Source organism: Mustela lutreola, chromosome 4 (assembly GCF_030435805.1).
Source record: "Mustela lutreola isolate mMusLut2 chromosome 4, mMusLut2.pri, whole genome shotgun sequence".
NCBI classification, from domain to species: Eukaryota; Metazoa; Chordata; class Mammalia; order Carnivora; family Mustelidae; genus Mustela; species Mustela lutreola.
The window spans coordinates 104,659,577-104,676,090 of NC_081293.1; the positions used below are offsets into that span (position 1 = coordinate 104,659,577).

Consider the following 16,514-nt stretch of genomic DNA (forward strand, 5'->3'; position numbering starts at 1 on the left):
GCTCTAAAAGGAAGGCGGGTAAAGCAGCACAGGAGAGCCTCCTCCTCGAGGCCTCAGGGACAGTAAGAGCAGTCGTGGGGACAGCCCCCAGCCGTCTACTTCTCAGCCTTTCCCCCCAGAAGAGCTGAGCCCCTGTCTGTCTTCTGTTTCCCCTGTGGGCTCCGTCGCCAAGGTGGCTCTCTCCACACCACACACAGAGGCAGGTGCGCCAAAGTATCCAGTGAACCGCCCAATTTTGAAAACACCTCTACTGGGATCCTCACAAGTAAGGGAATCTGTGTGGCAACACACAGAGAAATCGGTCCCCTGTCTGCCTGCCTCCCGGGCTCTGCACCATGCCCCCGCAGTTGGTCCACAGGATTGCCAGGCCCGGCCTATTCCAACTCTCCACTGAGGGCCTTGGGAGCTCAGCCCCGCTCCAGCGGCAAGTCTGACTCCATCCTCTGCCTAATTGTGACATGCCTCCCCAGACACACCTTCCACCCCATTCCTGACCAGTGGTGTCTGATGGGTTTTGAGGTCAGAGATGCCTGGTGGCCTCCAGGAATTGGTGGTTGAGACTCAAGGCCCTTCCGGACCTTGATCCCCGAAAAACACCTCAAACCTCAGCCTGGAGGTGGGACAATGCTTCCTTCCTTAGACAGGAACTGTCTTGCTGAGAAACTCTTCAACAGCTCTGATCCCAGTTTTAGTGCCCCCCTCCCATGAGGTGCCTCCCGCTGGCTTTGCCAGGCCCTCGGGTTAGGAGTGATCTGTGAGCTGGATTTTCCTGTTGGGGTTCTCAGCCAGGACCAGGCCTGCCATCCCTGGTCCACTTCTGGGCTCTAGTCATGCTCTGGTTGCTCTTTCCCACATGGTGTCCAGAGCAGGGATGGGGGGGTGTGTTTCCTGATCTTGGGAAGGATCTTCTTCTTCTTCTTCTTTTTTTTTTTCAAAGATTATTTATTTATTTATTTATTTGACAGACAGAGATCACAAGTAGGCAGAGAGGTAGGCAGAGAGAGAGGATGAAGCAGGCTCCCTGCCGCACAGAGAGCTCGATGCGGGGCTCGATCCCAGGACCCTGAGATCATGACCTGAGCGGAAGGCAGAGGCTTCAACCCACTGAACCACCCAGGCACCCCGGGAAGGATCTTCTGACCCTAAGGTGGAAGGAGTAGTAATGGATTAATTCATTCAGTGCAATTTCTGTGTATGGTGCACCAGTCCCCCTGGCCTGGCACTGTTCCAAAGGCTGGAGGTTCACCAAGCATCAGATAGGAATGGAGAATGGTTCCACCACAGGCTCACCTGATTCTCTGTCTTCTCTGCCTGTTACTCACCTGGTTGGAACCAGGTGAAAGTGTCATTTTTGGAGGTCAGACTTTCACACTAATCCCTATCTCTTTTGTTGCTTTTGGGTTCTAAGGACTGTGGGAGTGAAGTTGTGGTAGATCAGAAACCTGGAGCTGACTTGCCCTGGGCCCAGAGTGGGCTGCTCCTGCAGGGCATTTCTGGCACAACCTCAGGGGCCCCATAGACCAGCCTGGCAAACCAGAGCATGCATATAGCGGGGACTCCTGGTAGCAGGGCTGGGCCCAGCTCCAGCCCCCATTGTTTCTGATTCCACAGGACTGGCTGGGCGCCGAATCTGCATTTCTAACACGTTCGTTCCCAGGTGCTGCTGGTCAGGGCCCCACTTGGAGACCCACTTGGAGACCCTAGATAGCTGTTGCACGTACGAAGGTTCCGTTGGGATCCAGGACAGAGCCAGCGACACCAATCACTCACTTCTCATTCACCAACCTCAGCCCTTCCCTGCCAGTCAGCCTATCTAGCCCTCCAGGGCCTCGCCAAGACCAGGTGGTTCCCCCTCCCGCAACTCCTCCCCGCCCGGGCGCGGCTCGCGCCTCCGGATCCCCCGCGCCGCCCAGGCAGGGACGCACTCCCTCGCAGGGTGGAGGAGCCCGGGAGAAGCTCGGGAGGGGCGCTGCGGCGGGCGGGGTGTCGCCCCGGGGCCCAGGTGCAGCCAGCCTCTTCCCAGGACGCGCGCGGCTGGCCGGGCGGGGGCGGGGGCGGCGCTCCGGTGGGCGCGGCGCACCTTGCTCCCCGCGCCCCCGCCCCGCGCCGCGCCAGCCCCTCCCCGCGCGGCCCGCGCCCCCGCCCGCCCGCGACCGTTCCAGCCCCTTCCGTCCGCTCGCCCCGCCGCTGTCCTCCGCCGGCCCGCGTGGGAGGACGATGGGTCAGCGCGGAAAAAGTGAATGAGGGCGGCGGCGGCGGCAGCGGCAGCGGCAGCGAGCGCCTGACTCGGCCGGGCCCGGGCCCCCCGCGCGCCCCCCGCCCGCCGGCTCCATGGACGCACCGCGCGCCTCGGCGGCCAAGCCCCCTACAGGGTAAGTGTCCCGGCGGCCTGGCTGCGCGCGGGTCGGGGCTCTGCTCGGGCCGGACGCCCTCGTCCGCACCGCGCGCATTCGGGGCAGGGGCACGGGCACTGGGGAGAGCCCGGGGCGCGGGCGCCCCCTCTGCGGCCCGCAGGTCCGCGCCCGGCCGCGGAAGGGGGTTGTGTACTTTGTGCGCCCGGGTCGTTGCCCAGGTAACAGTGTCAGGCCGAGGCCAGAGCACTTTCGCGCCGGTGTGTTTGCGTGCGCGCGCCCTTTTTGGGGTCCCCGCGGGCGGAGCCCTCACCGAGTCCGAGCCTTTCTCAGCCACCTCCGAGTAATCGCCCCGTGGGCCGCGAGGGCGGTGGAGACCCGACCTCGGACTCCAGTCCAGCCACTGACTTGCTGGGCGTCTGCCCCGTTGTGGTGTTCTCGGCTCACCCGGCCACTGTATGCCAGACACAGTCCTCTCTTCCCCGTGAGCAAGAGGAGGTTCCGGGACCTCGCAGACGCCAGGGTCTGGCGGTCACAGGAGCGCTGTGTGTGGGGCACTGCCCTGCGGGCTTTCCTGACCTCTGCTCCCCTTCCCAGCTTTCTTCTCTGGGGTTCCCCTGAACAGCCTGCAGGGCACCGGCTGGGACCCGACCCGAGGTGGAGACCCCAGTTTCCCAACTAAACTCCGACCATGCATCTTGCTGGCGCGGTTCTGCTGGAGCCCAGACCTGTCCTGATGTCAGCTGCCGTCCCCACACCTCCTGTGTAGGGTTTACACTCCATGTTCCGGTTTTACTCGCAGAGTACCTTCCCCAGTGGAAGAAAAGCTATCCTGACCTTCAGCAGGACCTAGAGTCAGAGTCTGAACCGCGCACAGCCAGAGCAGGCCGCGGGGTCGCGCAGCCTCTGGGAACACTTGGGGCGCCCTGCCCTGCCCTGCGACCGGAGAACCAGCTCACTGGCCGGGAGGGAGTGTGCTATGAGTCCTGCAAATGGAATGAGTGGTTGGGTGGGACCTGCACCTGCTTACCAAGTGGGCCCACTTTCCGCTATGGCAACTGGCCTTGAACTAGGCAGCTTTGTGGACAACTAATCTCTTTTCTTTGCAGTTGCGTCCCACTGACTCACTCTGCCCATGTGTCCATAGGCCGTTGTGTTGCCCGTCTGCCTAAGGTTTTTGAACTTGCTCTTTTTTTTTTTTTTTTTTTTCTAACTCTCTCTTTAATGCCAGGAAAAAGTGAGCCAGGTTAGCAAATCAAATAATCCTGAAGCTGAGGAATGTTAAAAAGAACTTTTTTTTTTTTTTGCAATGCACTTAGTGGTGGTTATGTAATTCCATTTGAACAAACACATTTCCCAAAAAGAAAATAAAAGTGGGAAATCCCTTTACCTGGTAATGGGCATCCCGAAATGACAGGATTCAGAATTATCTTCCAATCTGTCGCTTTGGGGATTTGTTTAATCAGTCAATTTAAAGAGACTGAAACCTTTCCTCAGTATCACCTAATATGAAGGAAATGTGAAGGGGAGAGCATTTAAGAGGCCAGCAAAACTGGATTCAGAGATCATTTGTAAAGTTCTTGCAAGGAATTTGATTGTGGAGGTGAAATGTTGAATCATAGGCTCGCTCTCCCCACTCTCCAGCCCTGGGGCTAGACCAGCAAGAGGCAAATCCCCAGCCTGGTTCTTCACACTGCTTCTCTGAGCTCTGGTTGGATTTCCTGAGTCTCCCCCACCACCCAGCCCCTGGGCAACTAAGGGCCTTTGCTGTGGGTATGATAACAAAACCATGCAGTTGTTACTATCCATACATTTAGTTCTGTCCCTCCGATCTGCTTATTTGAACGTCTTTGAGAAATGTAGACATACGGCTTTTACTTTCTGTTATTCCCAATTATTTTATCACGTGCCATAGATTTTTCTTTTATATCAAGAAAATACCGATGTGCTTATATTTTCTAGATAGGAATTGCATGATTAATAAAACCATTGTGTGTTAAAACTGGAGGAAAGAAATGATCTTGGACTTTTGGAATATTTTATGTAACTTAGGGGCATTGCTTGCCTATCAGACAGGGCAGATTCAGACAGGGAATTTCTGGCTTTGGTACATTGTCAGTGGCCATCAAGTTCTGCTGGTTCCTCTCTGGTCTGCTCCTTCATTGCTTGAGAATAACGTAGTGCTTGCCCTGTGCTCTGGGGAAATTTGTTTTCTGTTTGATAGAGCAAGGTTCGGCTATCAAATTAAACTTGGAACAAGCGATCCTTTTCCCACAGGGTAGCTAACTACTGATGGGATGAACTTGTTGACTGACTCTGGTGTTCCTTCTTTGTTATGTAGAGGAGGGCTGGCTGGGGAACAATGAAATAAGGAGATTTCACATTAGAAAGTAAGGTCTACAGAGGTCCTTCTTAAAGATCACTGAAGGGACAATCTGTTAGTGGACATAGATTGTATATACCACTAAATTATTCATAAGTAGTTATTACTTATCTTCATTGAGTACACAAGTATACATTTTTAGTGGCATTGAAATTGTATGTTTTTATAGTAATTTCATTAAGACAAGGATTTATGACTAACTTAACTGGGAAAAGTATTCTTGTAGGAAGGAGGCAAAAACTGACAAGCAGGGGCACCTGGGTGGCTCAGTGGGTTAAGCCGCTGCTTTCGGCTCGGGTCATGATCTCAGGGTCCTGGGATAGAGCCCCGCATCCGGCTCTCTGCTCAGCGGGGAGCCTGCTTCCTCCTCTCTCTCTGCCTGCCTCTCTGCCTACTTGTGATCTCTCTCTGTCAAATAAATAAATAAAATCTTTAAAAAAAAAAACTTGACAAGCAGACTCGGTGTGACTCTAAGGATTTTTGGAGCTCAGTTACAGTATAATAATTGACGGAATATTCTGAAATGCAAGGGAAGACACATTTCCTTTGGGTGAAGCTTTTAAATATATTTAAGTCCATGTAAGATAAACTTTGAGTTTATCTGTTTACTTTTAGTTTCCCTGTTTGAGTGTTTTTGAGATCTAGGCTGGTCGTGAGTGGTAATGGTACAGAATTAAGCTTCCCTCTGGACTCTGTATGAATGAGACGGAGTGTTGGGGTTCGGCAGGGTACTGGATAGCTTTTCTTCTATGGAGGAAACACATAGTTCTGTAGAATAGAATAGTCTCCAGTGACACAAAATGTCAAAACTACCAGGGCCTTTGCTCAGTGGCTACATTGAAATGCTGTCCTTACATAAAAATCAGGGGACATTTGTTCAAGTTTGTTAGAATCTGAGCTTTGGGAAGACATGACTGATGTTCATTTCTCTGCATCAATTTTTATGGCTTTCATCAAGCTGTTAGAATAAGAAATGTTTTTTTTTTTAATTAGTAGAAGTGGATAATTTGAGCTTCTCCTGTCCTGTCACCACCCAGTAAAACATTATAGAAGCTGCTATCTTGATAATGACCATGGGCTATCACAGTGACATCTTCCATTTTAACTCTGACAAGTATACAGATGTTGCTGAAATATTGACGAGTGTATACCATAATAAGAAAAAAGTTTAGGTTTCTAGCCTTTTTTTTTTTTTTAAGGTTTCTAGGCTTTTGCCTGACATGTTTACATTCCTTAAAATGATAGTCTGATTATTTGTGACATTGAACTTTTCCCATTTAACTTAAAAGTTGTTACTTGTGAGCAAAACTTTTGGTTGACAGTATAGTTAAGACTGCAAAAGTTAGGTGGTGTTGGGTGTAATCTGGAAAGTAGGCCCAGGAGTCTTATTCTTTTGTACTTGTAATTTTTCTGAATAAGTTTGAGGAGTTGGACGCTCCTCTGTGACAATATCAAATGAACTTTGGGCTTTTTAATATTTCCTCAACGGCTGCATAAGGATGATAAAGCTAAATTATGATTTAAATTGGGAACGTAGATAATTGTACCATGTTGCTCTTCTCCTACCTGCTGGACCTGCACCCCCTCGTCTGCTCTCTGCGTGGCCTTTTCCTGGCCAGCCAGGGCTGGTGATCGCTGGAAAAGCACGGGCAACGTGACAGCCCCACACCCACGCAGGCCTGTGTTCCAGCGGCCGTGACTTTGGAAGGGAATCCTAGCTTGGGTGCATCCCAGTGCTGCCACAGTTCTTAAGAAAACAGTGATTACAGGCTACGTCTACACACCGTCATAAGCAGTTTGGGTTTCTAGGACTTCCGTGCTTTGTTATTAATCGTTAAACTGAATTTTATAATTGGTTGGAAAGTTTAAGCCGTGAGCAGAAGTATTTGATACCACAGTCATGTACCGACCAAGGACGGACGGATTTCAAAGACAGAAACGTTTGGTTGTGATTTAGGCTTCAACTAAGTGAAAGCATGTAGTAGAGACGTTAATGTCTTTGTTATGTGACATGTCCCTATTCCCTTTTGGTTTCTCCCAGTCCACATTTAACCAGGGGTTCTCTGGCTTTTCTGCGTCGTCAGTTCATTTTACTGAATGCGGTTTTTCATTTACTTTGTACTTGAACAACAGATTTTATATATCTCTTCATCTTTGTGCTTTTTCTCTACGGAACATGTTTGATATCGAATTATATTGTTGATATACAGATGATAACGCCTTTTTTCCGTTTAAGGATTTTCACTTATTTAGGCAGATTTTAAATTTTGGCTCCGCCCATTTTATACCTTTGCTTTCTCATTTCACTGTGTCACCAGAGTGTCTATTGTTCAGGGCCACTTGCCGGCTCTCAGCACTCAAGTGGGCAGCAGCCTTGACTCATGTCCCTTTTCCTTCATGTTCCCACCGGCTTTATTTTGCACCTGTCTCTTCCTGTGATAGCATTCATTTGTTTTTTTTTGCCCGTGTATGTATACTTTGGTTTCATTTGCTTTATACGAGCTAATGATGGCACTTGTTTTCAAGACCTAAGGGTGTTGATTTGAGAGTAGATTTTGCTGTATACTCTGGTGTGACAAAAAGACTTCCTGCCGCCTGCCTCAGGAGCGCCCCGTGCTTCTGCATACGCGGCCCTGGAGACAGCTCGCTTCCCAGCTGGGAGATACTTTGTGGCCTCTGGGGTTTTTACAGGCTTCCATCTGGTTTCCCTAATTAGGTGGTGAGCTGTTGCTTGCCAAGACCATATTTTCTACAGGTCATGTCCAATTAGAATAAATTCCACAGCCAAAAACATTTTCAATAAAAAACAAAAAACAAAAAACACTTTTCAAGCGACCATTAAAATGCATTTCATTTGGGTGCATTTGATTAGATTCCCATACCACAAATACTTTTGCACAAGCAGTTTTGTAGATTCACTCACCAGTTCCACCAAACCAAGCAATACCTTTTCACAAGACACAGCATAGTTCGAACCAATCCTTCAAGTCCTTGTCCTTTTCAGGAAAAAGTGATACACCACCCCCCCCCAGACAGGCCTGATACGTCAGGGGTCCGAGTTCATGGGTTCCTACCCCACCCCTCCCTTTCCCTTCTGTGACCCAGACCCGCAGATGAGGAGCCATTGTCTTCGGGACACCAAGCTGTCCTCTTTCCTGAGGACACATGTGGACATGCTCATACCCTCACTGGGTGCCGGGGATAGGGTCACGGCCAGGCGGACCTAATCAGTCATGCCTCTGCTTGGTCAGTCATCCTGTTGGACTCTCTCCTACAGAAGACTGATGGGCAGGCTCAGGGCTGGGGAGGACACTGGCTCAGAAGTAGGAAGACTTGGGTCCTGGGACCAGTCATGTAAGATTTAGCGAAACTTTGGTAGCAGGGCCTGCAGGCTGGGTCCCGATCGATGTAGGCTCCTGCCTGGTTCCCGGTCCGGCGTGGTCTAACCACTGGACCCGGGGGATGTGTGTCTATGTCCAGTACAACAGCTTCCCAGCGTTTGAAAGGAAGAGCTGAATTTCTTACCTTCTTTAATTTTCATTAATTTAAACATAAAGCGTCATGTGTGGCCAGCGGCATCTTAGTGGACTGAGCAGCTCCAGCTTCTGTTTTGTCCCTGTCCCCGTGTCCTTCTTCAACCTTCCTGCTTTCTCCTACTTTGCCTCTCCTCCTGGCCTGTGGGCATCTTGTCTCCTTGCCCAGATGACTCCTGCTCATCCTTCCAGCCACTGCTAGGGGCTCTAGCCGTGGCTTCCAGACTCTCCTCTGGGCTCCATCTCTCCTGCCACTGTCCGCTCTTCCTTCTGGAAACCCTTACATGGAGTCAGGGTTTTCCATCTGCTGGTCTCCGACCCCCTGAACTGTGAGCTGCTCAGAGGCAGGGACGTTGCTCTGTGAGTGTTGGGTCGTGAATCTGTGTTATGGGACGTGGCACACAGCTGGGATGAGGTTCTCCAGCTCTGCTTCCCATCGGTCAGGGGAGGGTGCCGGATAAGATGATCTCAAGACCCACCTGAGCTCCAAAGTCATAGGATTCGACGTATTCCCAGAGATCCTAAATCCCTCCTTGAAACTGCCGCTTAATCTTGTTTTTGCCAGACTCTGTGACAGCAGACAGATCAGTTGTCACTGAAATATTCCAGACCGATAGGCTCCGACGCGCTTGCCAGCTGTGCAGACCTGTTCTTTGCAGACCCGGGAGGTGTTAGGTGTCTTATTTTGAGGAACATAAAGTATTAGACACCCCACAGCGATAGTAACTGGGGAAGGGGATGATTTTTCCCTTGCCCCTAAGTCAAAGTCCACATTGGTGTTTCAGGGCTGGTATCGACTGGGAAGTTTGTGCCTCCCCCACCCCCAATTAATACTGTTGAAATCCTCACCTCCAAGGTGGTGGTGCTGGGGAGCAGGACTCTGGGAGGTGCTCAGGTCACGAAGGCACCACTGGGATTAGTGCCTCCTAAGAGACCCCTGAGCTCCCACAGCCCTTCCGCCATCTGAGGACCCCGTGAGAAACCCAAAGTGCAGAAGAGGGCACTCACCACACCTCGTGGGCACCTTGACCTTGGACTTCCAGTCTCCAGGGCTGCGAGCAGTAAATTTTTGCTGTTTATAAGCCGCCTAGATGTCAGCATTTTTTGAGAGCAGCCCGAACAGACTGAAAGGAGGTGCCGATTCCCAGGGACCTGCTTCTCTCCATCCCCTTGCTGTGCCGTTTTCAGGGATGCAGCCAGACCTGCTGCAGCCCAGCCCCGGAGTGATGATGGAAGGGGGTCATGTCCTGTGCTTTAGAGCCTGACCCCAAAGGTGCACTTTTCCCTTCCCTCCTATCTGCTGACCCAATCTGTTTTGTTTGTTTGTTTGTTTGTTTATTGTGGTAAGCTTTACATAGGGTAGCGTTTACTGTTTGTACACTTCAGTGACATCATGTACGTTTACATGGTGTCCAGTCATTCCCCTCCAGAGCTCCTTCTTCCCAAAGTGAAACTGTATCCATTAAACCCTGACTGCCCGCCCTCCTGTCCCCAGCCCCCTGCTGCCACCATTATACTTCCTGTGCCTGTGGATGTGACTCCTCCAGGGACCTTGTATGGATCACAGGGTCATTTTGTGACTGGCTTGTCTCAATGTCCTCCAGGTCCCTCTGTGTCATGGCGTGTGTCGGGATGTCCTCCCTTCTTAAAGCCGGTCGATACTCTGTAATGGGTGTGTCCCATGTGTTTATTGCTACACCTACCGGTAGACACTTCTGCTTGTACCTTTCGGCTCCTGTGACCAGTGTTGCTGTGATCATGGGTGTGCAAGCCACCGTCCCTGCTCTCAGTTCTTTTGTGGATACACCCGGAGGCGGAACTGTGGGACCCGGACCCTATGGCAGTGCTCGCCTTCATGTTCAAAGAGTCACCTCCCCATTGCCCGTGGTGGCTGCGCCATTTCACATCCCCACAAACAGAGCACGAGGTTGTCTGCGTGCTGGTCATGGGCCCAGTGTCCGTCACCTGGTCATTTAAAGTCTTGGAGGAGGAGGGACAGGCACAAGGCAACAGAGACCAGGGAGCCTCCAGCAGCCTCTGTGGACATGGTCCTCTGTCCCGCTCCTGGTGCGGGCTGGGAGGAGCGCTGGCCGTAGTGGGCAGATGGAGTGCACGGCTGTGCTCCCCCTCCTTCCTCCAGGATCCCAGGAGACCCTGGGCTTCCTCAGAAAGAGTGCCTCTGGCAGTTCCTTGGGTTCTGCTGGAAGACATGTCCTTGGTTTGCTCTGGGCATGAATCACAGAAGATGGCTCGGGGCTCCATACTGTGGCTGTGGTCTACTTGACGCAGAGCCCGGCCGGCGGCTGGCTTCCCCGGGCAGCAGTCTCCCTGCGCGGGCTGCCCTGAGCACAGGGGTGGTGGAAACGCCTGCCCTCTGACCCCAACCGAGTCCACCCCCAAGGCCAGTGTCCCACATCAACTGGGGCTTTTTGTCTGCAACACAGCAGGGCACTCCTGTTTTTCCCTTCCCTGAGGTCCCAGTTCTTGCCATGCCCTCGATCTCCTGTTCAGACTCAAATGGTAGGAGGGAAGAGGATTTCAGAGAATGGGCTGCCTTGGGGCTCTTGGGGTGTCTTAAAGTAGGAAAATCAGGGCTTCCTGACCCCCTGCTAGCCCGGGCATCGGGTGGGTTGGGAGAGCTTGTCTGAAGTCCGGAGAAGCTCTGGCAAAGCATTTGTCTCTGTGTCTGTGCTGTGTGGCCTTGGGAGTCCCAGGATAGCAGAGAGAACCCAGATCATACTGGCCCCACAATCATGTGTAAAGAGCTTGAATAGTTTTATAGGTAAGTAGCAAACTGAGGTCCAGAGACTTGCTGGGAAAATGGGTTGTGTGTGCCTGAGAGTGTGAGTTTGTGCACGTGTGTATGTGTGTGTGTGCATGTATTTGTGTGAGCACGGGTGTGTGTTTGCATGTGTGCTCATGTGCACACCTGTGGGTGTGTGTGCATGTGTGTGTGCACATGTGTGTATATGTGGACACGAGTGTCAGGCTTAAAATCACTTGCAGCGCTTGGCAGAGCAGCACATTCCCAAGTCAGATCCTGGCAGTTTTTTCAAGCCTAACGTTTGGAGTGTTGAATGTAAAAATAGATCCGGTGGGAGTGATAACACAGAGTGAGTGGATGGTTTTGTTCGTGTGGCTAATTTTTGAGACTTCAATAGAGTTTTGTTGTCTGGAGCCCTCTTAATTAAGAGCACAATCCACTGGTGTTCAGTAAACACTCCATTAGTTTAGAAGGAGAGAGGTTCCCTGTGGCCCGAAGCAAGACATCTGCAGGGAGCCTAGCTCAGAGTCGCCCCCACCCACCTGCCGGCCTGCCCATCTCCTCATTGTCTGTAATTATCATGTAGACTTGGTTTGGGGCAGGATTACAAACTTTTCTCCTGCTCTGGGCGGAAACCACTTCTTACATCAGAAAGGCTACCATGAAGCACATGTTAGCACATGTTAGCACATGGTTAGCACATGTTAGCACAAAGGTTCCATGTGCTAACAGTGTCCTGACAAAGCCTGCGGGAAGGGTGAGTTACAGGTGGCTCCCAGAGCCCAGCCAGCCACCTTGCTTTTAAAAAAAAGCTCACGAGGGGGGCATCTGGGGGGCTTATTCAGCTGGGCATCTGCCTTCAGCTCAGGTCATGATCCTAGGGTTCTGGGATGGAGCCCCACATTGGGATCCCTGCTCAGTGGGAGTCTGCTTCTCTCACTCCCTCTGTCCCCACTCGTGCTCTCTGTCTCCCAAATAAAAAAAAAAAAAAAAATTAAAAAAGAAAAGAAAAGAAAGAAAGAAAGAATTTCTGAGCGTCATGAGGTCTGCACATTTCTCTTATCCAGCCACCATAGATCAATCCCCTCTACCACTTACCTGTGTGGCTGGTTTTCACGCATGACCCACAGGTGAAGAGCTCGTCCTAGATGAGGTTAGTGCCCCATTTCCAACAGTCACAGAGTTCGGAAACCACACTCATTTAAACTGAAAAAGCTAGTTTGGAGAGCTTGTTTGGAAACTACTGAAAAAGACCTCAATTGGGATATTCCTTTATTATTCATCAATATTTTTTTCTAGCCTGCCAGAATGTTTCACATTTTTGGAATGCTGAGTTGAGTTACGCATTTTTCTAAAAGGAAGAAATGAAAATGTTTTGCACAATGACTCGCCTTATCTCAGCGATGTTGATGTCTGGGACAGTGGTACTTTCCATCGGATCAGAGGGTCCTTGCCTGCCCGGTGTCAGGAGATTGGGACCCCCTGGGCTCTGCGGAGCACATAGTAAGAGCCATGTGCCATTCCGGAGTGTGACTGTCACATGACTGCACAGTCTCCTCATCCTGCGTTTACCCCACCACACCAGGCAGAAGCCTGTTCCAGTTTCCAAGGCCACATTCCTCCAAGCCTCTGCCTGGCCCCATGAGGTGGCAGGTGGCCTGGACGGGCTATTTCGGAGTCCCTGCATTTCTCAGCAGAGTTTTTCTGAAGAGACGGTGGGCTTGTACCCATCTGGCTTCTTCCCCACGCAGGAGATGGTGATGTCATCCCTTTGACTGTCACAGTTGAGTGCGGTTCTAGATGCATCGCTCCTAGGACTCTTGGATGGGCTCTTTTTTGGCGGAGCTGCATGGGGTGTGGGTGGGGGAGAGGGCTTAGCCCAGCTGCGGTGTGTTTGCAAATTAACATGATCTGTGGAAAGCAGACGTCCGTTCTTCCCCAGGAGGACGACTCAGCTTACGAATTTACTAGAGTCTCAGAGCCTCCCCTTTGGTCCCGGACGTTGACTTTTGCTCACAATTTAATGAATGCACGGGGGTCTGCTTTGCACCGGAAATAAGCTTTCTCTGGAGTCGGAGCTCCACAGACCCGAACGCGCACCTTCACTGCCTTCCCTGGCTGTGTTTTCTTGTGGACCACGTTAGCCAGGCCCTGGGCTGGGCTGTAAAAGCCACCTGTGAGCGGGGTGGTCCACCTGTGAGTGGGCTCTGGGCATAGAGGGTTCTGGGGAGATATCGTCTGTTGCTGGCCCTGGGCCGGGATGCGCTAGCAGGAAGCAGAGACCCCTGGGGTGGCCCTCCAGAGCGGACTTGTTCCAGGTCCGCGGTGTTGCTCGTGCTCTGCTGTACTCGCAGCTGGGGACCTTGCAGGTGGACGTGATGGCCACCAAGCAGAACTTAGGGGACACCCACGAGGCATCCAGCGGCGGGGGGCGGGGGGGAGGCTTGGAAAGAGTCGGTCACATCCCGCCTGCACATGTTCTCTGCTCGCCCAAGACCGATGCCAGCCAAACACCCCTCAATCTGTTTTCTTCTGATATTTTTAAAGCTTAGAGTTTATGAGTCTCTCTCACAGAAAGAGTGGGTCCCTCCTGATGGTGTTTGACTTAACCTGCACATGGGGCCCTCCCCTGTGAGTCCCAGCCGCCTTTTACAAGTGACATACGCGCCGCTGGAGGAACAGAGCTTGTGTCCTGTTCCTCTGGGCCTGTGGAAAGCATTGCTCAGGAGTCGAGGCGTCTGGGAGGCAACCCCAGAGGAAAATGACACGTTTGAGATGTTTTCTGGATGTTTACCTCTCGTTTTGTGAGTTTAAAATTATACAGTGCTCTTGGGTGAGGGTTGGGGTTTCACCGGCGAGGTGCATGGGAGGCAGAGAACGGCCCATCGTCCAAGTGGACAGGCTTCCGTGTTACACGCACACGTGCACGTGGGGGAGAGGCTGCTTGCACATGGGGGAGGGGCTGCACGCTTCATGTCCGGAACAGTTTCACTTTGATGGGGTGGCCTTGAAGACGGTGACTATTCACTGGCATTAAAGCACGTCTGCGTTTGCTCTCTACGTGCGTAAGTGCCGTATCAGTGGGGGCAAAAGCCACTCATGTCCCTTTGTCTGTTGTCACAGTGAGGTAGAGACCACAGCTTGCTCCTCGTGAGGCTCCAGCGTGACGGGGCTAGGGGACCTCGCATGAGGACAGTGGGCAGCTTTCTAGTCACTTCCATGCTGAAGGTGTTGACGTGAAGAGTGGCGGGTGGGAGCCTGGGGGGCTCTGTCAGTTGAGCAACTGACTCCTGGTTTCCGAACAGGTTGTGATCTCAGGGGTCATGAGACTGAGCCCCACGTCAGGCTTTACGCTCAGTGGGGACTCTGCCCCTCCCCCGTCTCACACAGGTGCATGCACGCTGTCTCTCACTCTCTCTCTGCAGTAAATAAACCTTAAAACAAACAAACAAGGGGCGCCTGGGTGGCTCGGAGGGTTAAGCCTCTGCCTTTAGCTCGGGTCATGATCTCAGGGTCCTGGGATCGAGCCCTATATCGGGCTCTCTGCTTGGCGGGGAGCCTGCTTCCCCCTCTCTCTCTGCCTGCCTCTCTGCCTACTTGTGATCTCTGTCTGTCAAATAAATAAATGAAATCTTAAAACAACAACAACAACAACAAACAAAAGAATGGTGAGTGGAAGAGGAGGCCTTCAGGCCAATGTGTGCCCCTTGCTGTGACCTCTGCATCCCTCAGTCCCCTCCAGGATGAAGGTGTTTGCAACAAACTGGGACTGGATTTTGGTCTCTGACCGTTGGACGAGTGAGGGGCTTCTGGAGGAGGAGTTTGCCCTGAACCCAGGCGGTGTCCAATGTCACTGCCTGAGACCCTCCACCCACTGAACAGGGTCTGAAATAAGCATCGGGGTTCAGCGCTGGACGGAGTGAGTCTGTCCTGTGAGTCCCGCCAGCTGCTCTGCAGGTGAGGCACCGCAGAGTCCCATCTCAGCGTGGTTTCCTTAAAGCCTATGTTTGGGGAACAGATAAAAAGTGGAGCCGGTCTGTGCAGCCATCAAGGAAATACCAAGAAAGGAACGCTGCTCCAAACAGGACCCCTCAGAGGACACGGACACATGCCATGGCCCAGTCAGATTGGTAGACAACCTCAGTTTTGATAAGTCTGTCCGTGTGCGTCATACGAAAGGCCTCGGAGCTCCGTCAGTCCCCCGCACCCCTCCCCCCACCCCGCACACTGACGTGGTATATGTACTAGGCACTCGGTGTCAGTCGCTTGGACAAACCTCCTCTTCACTTGACTCGCCTTTTGCTAAAGGAAAGTAGTGATGAAGGAGAGGCTGACCCTGCCCGGTTTCTGCTGCTCCATCAGCGCAGGGGCCCGCGGATGCCCCCCACCGCCTCCCACCCCTCCCGGCACTGTTCGCGTCAGGGCATGCGCGCACGCCGACCTCATCCCTGGATTTGGATCAGGGGCTTTCTGGTGCATGTTCGATTCTGGTCCAGATTTTTCTGATTTTTTCCCCCCCTTGGTTTGTCTTCTTCTTTTTTCTTAAGATTATTTATTTATTTACTTTTTTTTTGAGAGCGAGGAGAGGGAGAGCACAAGCAGTGGGGAGGGGTAGAGGGAGCAGCAGAATCCTACGGAGCAGGGAGCCTGATGTGGGGCTCCATCTCAGGACCGGGGGATCACGACCCAAGCCAAAGGCAGGCTCTTAACTGAGTGAGCCACCCAGGCACCCAGCCTAAAGAGTTTCTGTGCCCTTTCTCCACGCAAGGGAATGTAGAAGCACAAGCCTGAAGTTAAGGTCTGTTGTATGAACTCTGGAACCAGGTTTGGGAAATCACCCTTTATTAGCATATTTTGGAACATTCTGGTTTCCGAAGTGTAGGCCTTTCTTATGGTGATGTCAGCAGGAGCTCAGGGAGCCATGGCCACAGTGTCAGCTTTGCTCTGGGAAGACTGAGCCAGGGATTGCACTCATGCCCTGAAGGTGTGTCACCACGACTGCCTGGTCCGGGTGGCAACGGTGTCTGTGACACACATCAGCAACCACACTTTGTGTCCTGTGTCACGTAAAATAGTGGTACTAATTCTTTATCTGGGTGATGGTGAATGCAGGTCAGGTTCCCATGTTTTGAAAGTACAATACTCACCAGAATTGTGACTCTTGGGGGAAAAAAAAAATGGAAGGTCTTTTCCCTTTATCTTAGCAGGAGACTGTCTTACTGTGGAATTTCCTATCAAAGTTAACTGCTAAGAAGTGGTGGCGTCCTTGCTTCAATGATCCGGCCCCTCCTCACAGATTATGCTGGGTGAGGCCAGAGCTCCACCCTTCTAAGCCAGGGAGATGGTCCGCCGCTATTTGATAGGCACCCCCTAACCCCAAGAGGGACCAGGAGAAGCCGAGACTTTGCAGACCACTTAAAACCAACCGAAAGGAAAGTCTGGCCATACTGTAGAGCAGAATCACCTCTCTGAAGCGGGGAGAT

General features: G+C 52.1%; 1 protein-coding gene across 4 annotated transcripts in view; it reads left to right on the forward strand.

Annotated features, from left to right (window-relative positions):
• Positions 1-1,931: 1,931 nt before the first annotated feature.
• The window catches only part of COBL (cordon-bleu WH2 repeat protein), a 261,854-nt gene continuing 247,271 nt past the window's right edge, over positions 1,932-16,514 (forward strand). For all 4 annotated transcript variants that reach the window (XM_059170611.1, XM_059170614.1, XM_059170613.1 and 1 more), the window contains exon 1: positions 1,932-2,372. In XM_059170611.1, the coding sequence (XP_059026594.1) occupies positions 2,332-2,372 (41 nt within the window). In that variant the 5' untranslated portion in view covers positions 1,932-2,331. The remainder of the gene's footprint in view (positions 2,373-16,514) is intronic.